Source organism: Octopus sinensis, linkage group LG1 (assembly GCF_006345805.1).
Source record: "Octopus sinensis linkage group LG1, ASM634580v1, whole genome shotgun sequence".
Taxonomy (NCBI): Eukaryota; Metazoa; Mollusca; class Cephalopoda; order Octopoda; family Octopodidae; genus Octopus; species Octopus sinensis.
The window spans coordinates 111,033,944-111,047,827 of NC_042997.1; the positions used below are offsets into that span (position 1 = coordinate 111,033,944).

The following is a 13,884-nucleotide window of genomic DNA, read 5'->3' on the forward strand; positions in this document are numbered from 1 at the left end:
ATAAACAACATCTTAATCCAGCAAGAACATTAAATTTCCCTCGTCAACTAAAATGGTGAGAAGTGTGCCAAAATAAACCAAGTCCCAGCTCATCAAAGCTAGCTGTGATATGTCATAATAGCAGCATATCCCAGTTATTTGATGAGTTACAACTAAGCCACTAGAATTCAGGGTGCCAGATACAAAAGCATGAAGAAAAACATGGAAAGGGACATAAAGTTGGGAAAAAGGAGAGAGAAAATATCCAGGAGGGTTAACCAGGTTGCTGAGAACAACCAAGTTGAAGCTCATCAAAGCTAGCTGTGATACGTCATTATAACCGCATATCCCAGTTATTTGATGAGATACAACATGGTCAATAGATACACGCAGAGAACTATGTCTAATTCAGAAATGCCAATCGGAGGAGGGAAACAAAATAAATTAATCTAACCATTTATTCTTGCCAAACACTTCACACAAAATTAGGGGAAAAAAAAAGTCATGTAAATTAAATACAAAAAAAACCTCACACAACTAACAGGTTTATAAAAAACAAAAAGGAACATCTCAAGCGACATGTGGATTTGTGATGCTTTCAACAGTGCCCTAGCTCATCAAAGCTAGCTGTGATACGTCATTTTGTTAGCATATCCCAGCTCTTTGATGAGATACAACACAGTCACAACACTAAGGATATTGGTTAAAAAAAAAAGCTGAAGAAAGCTATTGCCACACAAAAAACAGGAAAAAAAAAAAAAGGTTTAAAGCTAGCGGAGCAGGGAAGCAACCTACAGCCAGCTCATCAAAGCTGGCTGTGAGACGTTCAAATATCTATATATCACAGTCCTTTGATGAGCTGTAACAAGGTTAGGAGAGAATAGGCAATGTTAAAAAGGTTTTAAAAAATGGCTGTTGTCAATCCCAAGGCGTTGGAGCACCAAGTATATTACTGATCCAAGCAGGCTGTGATATGAAAATCCAATTTAGCAGCACATTCACAACCACTTGGTCAGTAATAGACATGGCAGACAAAACAATAAAAAAAAATCTTCGTTTCTATCCTGAAAACTCAAAATCTGCAAATATCCAAGTGGGGGTAAGGGGCGCACCAAACTAGCAGTGATGACTGGCAGGAGACAAGGCTCATCAAAGCTGGCTGTGATAGGCCCTATAGATTTACTATGACATCCAGCATTGATGCCTTTGTAACCCGTTTCTACATCAAGCTCTGTTGCACTGAAAGGAATAATGGAGAGGGGCAGGGGAATATAACTGAAGTAGTTGTTCAACTAAAATTCAATTTATTTTTTGGTTACATAATTAAATATAATTAGACAAACTAGTTTTGCTTTACCTGCAGTTTCAATTCATATTTCATCAGCAGCAAGAATGTAAAGTGATCCGCTCGAAAGACAGGGTAGTAAGAAGTTTATAAAATAACATCTCACTACCCGTGTCTTTCAAGCCAAACACAATTGTTATAGTGGAAAAAATAAAAAGGGGACGAGGCTGGAAACTGAAAAAAGGGCAAAACTACAACAGGGGGGAGAGTAGTAAGTTAGTGCATGTTTCGTAAAGTAATAGGTAGTTGAAAGTGTCCACTTACGGCAGCAGCTTCTGTGCGAAATTCATCTGGACTTGTTGGACAAGCAAGGTCCAACAATACTTGAACCACCTGGTCTTCAACATCGACTGAAATAAAACATTAACATGCTAAAGGACACATGATCACCCAAAATATTTAGAAAGGATTCAACAATTTAAAATATTTTTAATGAGTTTCACAAAATCTATTTACATCCTACTGCTGACTGTGGAGGAATGAATAATGCCAGCCATTCTCTGTAAAGAAGGAAGCAAATACTTGAATGCAATCCATACCAATAGCTATGATGGAAGCTTCGACATTGGATTGAAATCTTTTGAGTTAAGTTTGACCTAACAATAATATATAAAAGGCATTTCATCCATCAGCTTTCCAATTTAGTGAATTCCATATCAATGTCCATTTATTTTTTTAATGCTGGCATGTGGTCAGTTTGGGAGAATCTGATGATCCCAAGGACTGCACATCATGCTCCATTGTCTGCCGACATGGTTTCTACAGCTGGGTGCCTCTCTAATGCCAAACATTTTTTCAGAGTGTACTGGGTGCTTCTCTTGTGCCACCAACACCAGTGAGGTTGCAAGACTATGATCCTTGAAGAGGGAGAATGAGGAATCAAAGCATGAAATAAGGGGTCAGAGCAGTGGTTTCTTGCTGTAGAGGAGCTACACCAGTATTTGCAATTTGGAAGGGAGAATAAATGATTGGGTGGAGGTTCAAAGACAAAAACAGTGACGAGGTATCTGAGCAGACCTTCAAGGTACAAGGGGAATAATAGAAAAAATCATAATGTGGATAGGTGGGGAGAGAATGGGGAGAGAATAGAGACCAGAAAGATAGGTGACCCTGAAGGGGAGATGAATGGTGGATGACCTATGAGGCCAATTGTCAAGAGCAGAGGTTGACGGAATGCAGGGCAGCAGAATATTGATGATACAGTCGAGACGGATTAAGACAGATGACGTACAACTGGGTGGGCTGCAGGAGTGGATAGAGGTGAGGGAGATGGTGGTGGTGAAGTGGAGAGAAAAAGATTAATGGATGAAGGAAGGATAAGGAGTGAAACACCAGGACATGGCACTATTTGCAGCAAATATGACATAGCCGAAGATTGAACCAAGGACCCTATCAGAAGCAAGTTTAAAACTGACAAAAAAAATAATTACCTCTTTCTACAAGTTCTTGTTCAAGAAGTACCACAAGGGCAGCATGACTGGTCTTTCTTACCTAGACATTCCAAAACAAAAAAAAAAAGGACAACAACCAATTTAATTTTAGGTACCTGGGTGAAAAGAAGAGGTGAGTAGAATTTATGTAACTATGTACCTGGTTGTCACTGTCACTGAGGTATTTGACAATCAAAGGCAGAATATAAGTAGGAACAGCATTGGCAAATAAGTTACTTTTTTCTTGACAGTACATGGCAACATGAGGGACTTGCTCAACCAAATCTGACCTAACAGTAGGTTCTGAAAATATACGAAATAAAAATAAATAAAACATAACATGAAATAAAGCCATCTTTGTCTTGGGTCCTTAATTACACAAATTCATACTAGTCACTTGATGTCACAATATATAAATGTTGCATTGACTCTTTTACAAGTTGCACTTGAATACAAAACTTTTCCTTTTTTAGATCAAACTCTTAGAATTCAGATTTCTCCATCAAATATGATGCTAATTTATTCATATCGATTCACATTGGGCATTATCTTGTAGCACCAAGATTTTGAGGACGTGACAATTTTCTAGAATGACGTTATAGAGGGGGACCAGTTTGAACATTAAACTGAATAGTCAGTCCGGGCATGGCAGTTCGGTCTTGCTCCGTAACTAAGTCACAACCCCAGTTTTTGCAGTTAAAATCCAGTATAAAATGCATCAAGTAATGAGTATATAATATAAACATAAAAAAATTTGGGCATCTGACCTCTGGTCACTTAGATGATTGCCTAAAGAAAGATCAGTCATCAGAAGACCAAAGAAAAACAGAATCATAAAGCTATTTTAAATGATCATTTCAAATATTAAAAAATTTTTTCAAGTTTCAATACGAACCCAAAGTGACCCTTCTGATATCAAGCAGTTTGAGCAGCCCAGTCTATGATACAAAAAGGTTTCTTTCGAAGGGATCTAAAAACCTTCCATACTTCATTGTTCCTAACACTGGGTTAACCCTTTCATTACTGTATTTACTTTGAGATGCTCTGTGTTTCTTTAAATTACTTTAAATATGGCGAAGAATTTAGTAAAATAACTTAGTTATCATTCAGCTAGTGTTAATTGTGACTATGGTTTGGTGGAAGATCTTAATTCAAAACTTATGAAAGCAAGACATTTGTAGTCAGAGCCAATTTCAGCCGGGTTGGTAAAGAAAGGGTTAATGAGGATACACTTATCTCACTAAATTCATTTTCAAACTTAACTAAAAGAGTGTCCTTTAATAGAAATATGCTAACAGGATTATTTTGTTTATAAATTCTTACTTTCAAAAAAGGTCAAAGCAAAAACAATGTATTTCAACAGAAAAATGGATTAAGTTTGAAACAAAAGTCATCCAAAACACAACAAATGTGGAATTTTTAAATATAATGTATGGAAGATTTGCTTTAATACTTTGATTAACCATTTAACTCCAACTAAGACCAGGAAAGGAGCTTTAGAAGAATTAGATATAATTCAAATATCTTGAATCACCTTTTTAATTTTTTGCCCAGGATGAGAGGGAGGGGGCAAAACAGTTAGAATTCCAGTTACGATGCCTGGCAGATTTATCCACTTCCTCCGAAGCTGTATTCCATATTATATCCATTGTTTTGTGTTGGTTTATCAAGTCTCTGAAGTGGAAGCTATCTCCTGTTGCATAAGCAAAAACCAGGCACATGGCCCAAATGAACAGAGTTGCCAGCATTGCTGATGTAACTGCAGAGGTAACGCAGCCAAACCAGCAAAGACAATGCCAGGAGGAAGGAGAGGGAGGTGGTGGTGTACTGGAAATAATGAAGTAGACCAATGGTTCTCAACCAGTTTTCATATAGACCCAGGAAAAAATTTTGATTTGGATATATTTATTGCAGGAAACAACTACAGATTTTAAATGTTTCAATTGGTTCAACATATAAAAGTTGATATATGAAAAGCAGAATAGGAACTTTGAAGAAGAAAAAAAATAAGTGTCTTTAAGGCTAATTTTTCAACACTGATGGTCTTTGAGAATGACATTGTAGAATAGTAATCAAAGAGGTCCAGAGGTAAAAAAAAAAGGGGGAGGGGGCTGAGAAATCACTGAAGAAGGCCATCAATGTATCTCAGGAGGCAGTGAGCAAGCATTTCTACATCAATTCTATGACCCAAAAGGTTGTTCTACAGCCATTGAGTTATGACTACCTGATATAAAAAGAGAAACTTAGTCCATAGATTCCACCAGACCATTTTCATGACTTATCTATGAAAGCTGGACAGGAGAGATTTCTTCATAGTTTTCACCCAGTTAAAACCTAGGAGTCAAGGAAAATGTTGGCGGGAAAGGGCATAGAAATTTGTAGTTAGTTTCTAGACTAAATTTCTGTGCATGACAAGCTCTTCTCAAACAAATTAGTTTTATTACCATAGGAACTGGTCATCCTATGGTTAACTCAGTAAGGACAAACATAGTTTTCCTTTGGTAAAGGATGAAAAAATAAGTTTAAAAAAATAACAGGTGCTTGGCTCAAACTACAATGAAAGAAATCTCAAAGCCTGTTTACCAGGATACGAAGTTTACCTAAAAATAAAACAAAACCAACCAACCTGGGTCTTTTGATAAATGAACCATTGCTTTTAATACAGCTAAGCAATCTTCCTCAACGTTGCCAGCTGCTCTTAAAGTATCAAGAATTCCTCGGGCTATCAACTGCCTGAAATAAGAAATTATAACAGACTATTACAGAAAACAAGAACACACCCACATGGACCAACTTGGGACTGCAATTTCACTTCTATTTTTTACTTCAGTCATTAGACTGTGGCCATGCTAGGGCAGAGTGCCTTGAATTTTTAGCCAAACGAGTTGACCCCAGCACTTTAAGCTAGGTACTTATCTTTGGCCAAACCACTATGCTTTGCAGACAAATGCACCAGCACTGTATGGGGTGGGAGTGAGACAAACAGACAAGGACACGGACACGGACACATACATGGCGGGCTTCTCTCAGTTACCATCTACCAAATCCACTCAAAAAGGTTTTAGTCAACCAGAAGCTACAGTGAAAGACGCCCTGAGACTGAACCAGGAAAAATGTTTGGGAAGCAAATGTCTTGCCACTGATGGACTCGCTCAAGATTAGTATGCAGTTTCTGAAGGCATGGCGATGTGGCAAGAGGCCAAGGAATTAAAAGCAACTTTATAGTTTTGACCAACCACTGTAAGCAGCAATTATGCAACCAATACAGTAAGACATGAACAGATTGATAGTCAGTAGAGCAATGATTGTGCACATAATTAAAAACCCAACTGGATCCACCTGGAATCAGATCAAACAGTAAAGACAATGGAAAACTTCTGATTGACAAGGACATATACAAACCAACGGCAATTTGGTCAGCCTGAGGTTATAGAAAACACCTGCCCAAGGTGCCATGCGGTTCTGACTGAACCTGGAACCATGTGGTTCGGAAACAAACGTTTTACAACACGGCCACTCCTGCGCCTATGAATATTTGAACCTAGATACACTGTTCATACCTTAGCATCACTTCACAGAGAGCATCCTAATTTCGTAGATTTTTTACCATCATTTCACTGTTCCCATTTTTATGTTTGCATGGGTCAGCTAGAGAGTTTAAGCAGATTTTCTATGGTCAGTCGTCCCACTGGTTGCCAACCCTCACTCGTTTCCAAGCAACTTAACATTTCCTTCATGGACAGACTTGTTATTTGCACAATGTGGGAAATGGATGGAACCAATTATGACTGACACTCGTTTAGAAGTTACACAATGTGAAGATGACACAGAGACACAACAGGCCGCTTCTTTTTGTCAATCAAATCCACTGACAAGGCTTTAATCAACCCAGGGCTATAGTAGAGGACACTTATCCAAAGTGTCATGTAGGTGGACTGAACTTAACTTCCTGCATTTTGGAAGCAAACTTCTTGAACACATGCACCACAGTCATGCTTACATTGTAATAAAATTGCCATAAAGTGTGGCAGTGTGGTCAGAAGTTTGCCTCCCAACCACATGGTTCTGGGTTCAAGTCCCACTGCATGGCATCTAGGCAAGTGTCATACACTATAAGGCTTGGGCTAACCAAAGTCTTGAGTGGATTTGATAGAAACTGAAAGAGCCGTCAGTGACACTTTAAACAAGGCATTCATGTCCACTAGTAAATCCTAACCCAGGGTCCACACAAATCTCATATATATAACACACATACGTTTGTTTGCCTCCCACCATCACAGCTTGATAACTGTTATTGATGTGTTTATGTCTGTAATTTAGTAGTACAACAGAAGGGACCAATAGGATAAGTACTAGGCATTTAAAAAAAAAAAAAAAGTAAACCATGTACAGGAATCAATTCTTCCAACCAAAAAATTATTCAAGGCAGTGCCCCATGGACATGCTCTTAGTGACTGGAACAAATTGGCACAAAAATATTTTCATCCTTTGGTATTTAATCTAGCCTTATCCAAGTCAGATATTGTAGGTCATTCTAAAAGTAAGCCTCGATACAAGGTGAGGCATGATTAATTCAAAACCTGTCAAATTACTTATGACCACAAAATTTATCTGAATGCTAGGGGAGGGGGGGCCTAAGTTCATTTTGCCCTGGAAAATATTCTCACAAATGAATATGGTGAATACAACAAATTCCATAATTCCTTTGTGAAGATGGAGTTGGGTTTGTCTTGCATAATAGCCTTGATACTTCAAACAAGACAAATTCCAACCCAGAGCTTTCCCACCAGGGCCCACATGCACCTTGAGGGTCTATATAAATATCAGTGGAAATTTGTCTGCAATAAACTGGTCAGGCATCTACAAGACAAAATATTTTCCCTTTTTTTATGCAATTCCTAACAATAATTATTAAAATATTTTAGACATTGAATGGTCAGGATTGTCCAACTGACCAGTAAGAATGAAAGAGGTCCAGAGATAGGAAAGAACCACTGACCCAAGCCTATTTTAACCAAACCAAGTGAATCATATTGAATTAACTGCACAGAATAGAATACAATGCTGTCAACTTACTGTACAACCAGCTACAGATTTGCAAGAAGCGCAACTGTAACTAGTTGTGGCAACCTGATCCATTTAAATTAATTTAGTAATATTTGCATTTGGCTACCATTTGTAGCAGAATGGAGAGTTTATTGCATTTTAGATATTTGTATATATCTAGACTTCAAGCAAGGTCATATTTCCTAAAGGCTGGACATGTTTTTATAGAAGATTGGAAACGAATGACAACTTGAATTACATTGAAGTTTATATCGTGCAATAGCATGAGGAGGGACAAACATGCACACAATCAGATTCTTTTGGTTTCTGTAAACCAAATCCACTCACAAGGATTTAGGTGGCCCAGGGTTATAGCAAAAGAATAGTCAAACACTTGTCCAGAGTGCCACCCTGGGAATGAATCAGAAGCCATCTAATTGGGACTTCTTACAAAGAAAAAAAAAACCATCAAAATTAAAACAGAACCATCTTTTACAAATTTATACTTCGAAGTAGCTTCTTTAAAACGTCCAGGTAGAAGAAAAACATGCCAGCGACCTTGAAGACTACCGTTTCTACAGACAAAAGGGTTGGAATAATGAGCTCAGTATTTATTAGTTTTAAATAATCTAAAGCAATGCTTACCTGCTGAAGGCATTGTCACTATCAATGTACTTCTCCAGTTTTTGGAGTGCTGTGAGGTTGTCATCTGAAAAGTAATTCTCTTCACAATTCCCATCTTCCACTCTACACCCTCCTGAAAGTAAAATTTCAGTAAATTCAATGAAACACCAGTCAATTTCTTTTTGCAAATTATTAAACAAAAAAAAAAGTTTAAAGTATGTTACTCAATGGTAATGTCATCAAAATACATTTTCAATTTCAATAATAAAAACAATGTTATTTGTCCAAAATATACTGATTAATATTGAAGAGGTTCTATATATATCCGTTGATCCAGATTGATAAAGAAAAAATATCTTTAAAATGTTGACCTGCAGAAGCACGTGCTGTCAAATTAAGGGAAGCAAAGAGGAAGTAACTCGTGGAGCTCTAACGCGCAGAAAAACTACTCCTAATTAACTCCCCTTTTGTAGCAGCACCACAATGAAAGTATTTCGACCATTTTAACTGTCATAAGACCCGACTTTCACTTCAAAATAACAGTCGTTTACAACAACTTTACTCATTAAAATTACATCTATAGAAATTATTTTTTTAACACCGATTCTACATTTTTGCGGAAGGAGGGAGGGAGAGATACGGATAAGAAAACGAAAATACAAATAAGCGATGCTATTTAATTAAATTTTCAAAAAAATTATCTTCCAAAACATCAAAATGTTACATAATTATTTCGTCGTTAAAAAGAAAAAAACGAGGAAATAACGACAATAATAAAAGCTAGTTCGAAAAAAGGGTAAAATGAGTCAGTTGAAACTACTGGAGGTAAACAAAGAAGTTCATATTGAAGAAACGCCAAGCACCTCTGACCTACTTTAGCAGCAATAACAACCAAATACAAAAAGAAAAAAACATTTAGAAAAAAAAACATTTAAAAATTCAAAATATAAAAGCTTCGTGTAAACCTTAGTTAAATCGGGGGACGGGGGGGGGGTTATATTGGAGACCCTAAATCAAACCAACATTTATTTAGTTATAATTCCGTTTATTAAAGAACTAAAAATATACTGTTTTCACTTCCGTATTCATTTGTTTTTTTTTTTTTTCGTTCGTTAATGACCATTATATAACAATTCTTTACGAAAAATCCTGGAGCCTTTCAGAAATTTATAGTAAATAACATTGGGATTATTTTTCCATATTTATTGCATTACATGAAATGTTGGATGTTTATAAAGAGAGAAAAAAAAGGGGAAATATACTTGAAATTATTAAATTGCACACCTTGGTTCTGTCTGTCTATATATCTATCGAGATAGATATAAATATATATTATAAACACCTGTTAAATTCTCGGAAGGGAAACAAAATTGGTAAATAAGGAATATTATAAAACATAACCAAAAATCTATTTATATATGCACGCATTCTGTACATGGGGAATGATTTTTGAAAAAAAAAAACTTGATAAGACTAACGAGTGAGTAATTATATAAACAGTTTTAAGACATAAGCCAATGAGGGGGAGCAAAATGAAGGGTCATAAATATTTACTGACCTGCACTTGGATATATCTTAAATTAGAATGCAAATAAAGGACAAGGGAAAAGGAAAACGAGCACAACGTTGAGAAACAGTAAATTTTGGAGAAATTATTTAAATAAAAGTTGGTCGATTGCAACGCAAAACAATTATGGTATAGGTTACAGTAGGTTTAATAAAAAACAATGTAGATCCAGGATTATAGTAAATAAAGATGGTTAATGTAGTAGGATAATAACTGTGTCTGGCAAATAACACAAACAACACAATGGCTTTGTTCGGAACGAAAGGACGAGGAAAGCAAAAGATTTTAAAGAGCCAGCAGTAGCAGGAGTAGCAGCAGCAGTCTGTCCGATTTCATTCTAAAAACTTGCAACATGCTTGGGACAAGCGCTAAAACTATTCACAAGAACCACACATGTTTTTAAAAGGGGGCAAACAAACCGAGAAAAACGAGAACGACTGGTTTAAATGTATATAAGAAAAAGAGGAACTCACAGAGATAAACGGCCAAGCTAAGTCATCACGTGCAGTTTTAGAATATCTTAATGGTTGAGCTTTGCATGCAGGACTGGAGTTGGGATTTAAATAATGGAAACCGTGGGCTTTTAAAAGCAAAGTAAAAACTTTAAAAAAAAAAACCTCGACACAAGAAAATATTGTTAACAACTTCCGCTATAATAACATTTTGAACGGATTTGCTTTTTAAATTACGAAAAAAAAATTTTTTTTAGCACAACAGAACAAGAGAAAATAATATTTGATATTAAACTATGTTCCATGTTACAAGACTAACAAATATATAGAGAAAGAGAGAAAATATGGACAGATAAAAGGGGACATCTTAAAAAGAAAAAAAAAACATAGTTGCCAATTACTGAATGAAGGTGCGAGTTTTTGGCGGTAAGCACCATGGATGGAGCAAGAAAGAGGCAGCAGAGAGAATGGTGGATACAAAGAACGAGTTAATGTAGAAATTTTGAAATAAGACAAAAGAACAGTCCCGCACAATTACGTAGCTAAAATATATGCGAAAGCATTCGAATAAATTGTGATTGATGTGAATGCAAGACGGTATGGGGTTGAAAAGAAAAATAAGGAATAAACAATGATATTAAATATATTTTACAGACACAGATAGGAGATGTTTTAAAATATAAACGGAATTATAGCAATAACACTTACTGTCATTCATAAAACAGTTGCGACCCCACCACCACCACCGCTCAAGTGCTTTTTAAACCTAAATATTTAGACTGAACCGATAATATCCAAAAAAAATAGTTTTTAAAAATGATTTGTGGAAATGTCGAGAAAATACAAGTTGTATATACAAATATATACAAAATTAGCGAATGATTTAAATAAAACACGAGGTGGAGGAGAGAGAAAAAAATCAAAGAGAGCAAATAATCCGTGAGAGAGAGAGAAAAAAACTAAGAGCATTAGGGAGTTTGGTGATGAATGGCAGATTGTGAGACGTGAAAAGGGGTGAGTTTTACAAAGTTACCACAAGGGGGGGAAAAAAAGGAAGACGCGGGAACATTGGTAAAAAGCGCTAAGTTCAAAAGGTCGAGAGGAAACACCCTGGTCACATGATAGAGACAAAATAATAAGAAATTATTAGGTTTTCATTTAAGAAAATAAAAATTAAAAGGCTGACATGAAGATAATCGAAAATTAAAAGATAAAATAACCCTAACGAAATATTTCTAACAGTACACGGTATGTAAGGTACCCTGCCTCAGTGAAATCACTAAAGTGGGTTCACACATTTGAACTGAGAAGGAAAGGGATTGAATACGAGAAGCACCTAACTGACGTTTGTTGTGTGTGGCTGATGATTATTGCAGCGAGAGGGAAACGAAAATTAAGCCGTGTTTAGGGTAGGAACTCGGAGTTATGAGCCATGGAGAGAAGGGACTTCGTTAAAAGACACAAATATATATTTATATAGCTATGGGGAGAAACGGAAGGGAAAGAGAGAGAGAGAGACCTTGCAGAATTCCTCTATTTATCAATTAACATGTAAACAAAAGTTCTATCCTTGGAATAGAGATTTTAACACTGAAATACATTTATATATAATATATATATATATATATATACACGCACGTACATATATATGTTTGTATATACTACACATGGGCAGAGGTCAATGAAATATTTACCAACTACATACATCAGTAACATTACATTTACAATTAATCGGGATATAAATTGGAGAATGTGTTTACAATCGGGAGAGGGCAAGTATTCAAAACAGAATGTGTGTGATGTGTATGTATATATATAAAGAGGATGAAGCATATTTTAAAATCGTGTCAGTTTCACGTTACTCATTACTGACAATCTACATGCACGATATGTGTGTATATAACAATATGTATGTGTGGTTATATATAAGTAATAATAAAGTGACCAGATCATGAATGATTCTCTCCAATTTGTAAAGATGGAAAACCAGCAAGGCTTGCTCTTGTGTGAAAAACTAACACAAAAAAAATAAAAGATGTTGATGCAGTGATGTTTTTAGTTGGTGGTTTTACAAGAACAAGAAGTCGTTGGAAAAAAAAAATAAAGGTACCATCACGAGAACTGACCAACAGACAACAGTGTCAGGACACATACCATTGCTGTTTTAATAATTATTCACTCGTTTCATTTCGTTAAACGGGAATTACAAGAGAATTTTTGAATCCCAGACACACACACGAACCGAATATTTTCGGTAAAGCAGCATTTTAATTACGGTCCTAAAAAGAGGGATCTGTCAACTTTTTGGATTTATTTTTTTGTCTATATTTTCACATACATAAATAATAATCTGTGTGTTTCTTCCTGAAAATGGTTGTTTTAGAGATTGACAACAATTTACAGATGTTTTTGTAGTTTATGGAAGAGACGGGGGGCGCAAAATATGGAGAGGGTTTTTTTTTTAAGTATATTTGTGAAGCATTTTTTAAACATAAAATACAAGGTAAAATAAATTAAACGTGACAGTGATATTAAAGGGGAGGGGGGGAGAAAATATTTGACAGACAAATGAAACGAAATAATATAAATATTACAGAGTGTGTGTGTGTGTGTGTTTTAGTGTGGAGGGATGGATGGACGCTTCGAAAGAGATATATATTATATTATTACAAAAAGGAGCTTTGGCTTTTTAAGCATGTCAGCAAAGGATGTGTTGGGTGTTTTGTGAGACAACATTTTAAAGTGTTATGTTATCAATTGTGAGCCATGAGAGAGAGAGAGAGAAGATATCCCATGCCCTCTTTAAGTTTTAGTACGATTGTACTTGTCCGAAAGGAAGAAGCAGTCTTTCTTTCTCTTTTCCATTTCATCTCTTTTTTTTTCGGTTTTAAGGACAGAGGTGGAAGTTAAATGAGTGACACCCACAGTGAATGAACGGCTAGCTGACTGGGTTTTGTGCGTTAATAGACGATAATAGACAATAATAACAACATGTACGGCGATAATGGTAGAATGGTTATTAACGGTGAAATAAAAGACAAGGCAAAGGAGACTGAGGCGAGATCGCGATCGGTGATCAGGCTCTCTCTCCTCCAGTCCGTTGGTTAAACGAGGAGGAGCTAGGCTTGACGCTCCACTCTTTGGTACATGGCCAACGGACACGGGCAACGAAAGCGGGCAAAGTTTAAAGCTAAGTCAACCACTTACTGCTTTCCGAAGTATCTTCCAATACAACCCGATAATAGTTGATGTCTGAAATAAAATGGGAGAGCATTAAAATTGGCGCAAAACTTCAAATTAGAGCAACAAAGTCTGCTTTAGAAGACGCCTCACCCGCCATGTTGTAGGAAACCACGAGGTATGCAAGCTGCGTTTCGATTGGACCGTCTCATTATTTAACTGCTTCGCCATTGGTCGCTTTTAAATCTTTCACGGATTTAA

General features: G+C 36.3%; 1 protein-coding gene across 4 annotated transcripts in view; it reads right to left on the bottom strand.

The window, feature by feature from the left end:
- The window catches only part of LOC115208818 (serine/threonine-protein phosphatase 4 regulatory subunit 1), a 64,969-nt gene extending 51,085 nt beyond the window's left edge, over positions 1 to 13,884 (bottom strand). The window contains exons 1-7 of one of the 4 annotated variants that reach the window (XM_029777108.2): positions 13,777 to 13,884; positions 13,651 to 13,695; positions 8,446 to 8,557; positions 5,381 to 5,487; positions 2,915 to 3,057; positions 2,755 to 2,815; positions 1,589 to 1,674 (exon numbers count right to left, since the gene is read on the bottom strand). In XM_029777108.2, coding sequence (XP_029632968.1) covers positions 1,589 to 1,674; positions 2,755 to 2,815; positions 2,915 to 3,057; positions 5,381 to 5,487; positions 8,446 to 8,557; positions 13,651 to 13,695; positions 13,777 to 13,783 — 561 coding nt within the window. In that variant the 5' untranslated portion in view covers positions 13,784 to 13,884. Of the gene's footprint in view, positions 1 to 1,588; positions 1,675 to 2,754; positions 2,816 to 2,914; positions 3,058 to 5,380; positions 5,488 to 8,445; positions 8,558 to 11,151; positions 11,294 to 13,650 lie in introns of those variants that run through there. The other 3 variants (XM_036503836.1, XM_029777107.2, XM_036503833.1) reach the window with 3 other exon arrangements.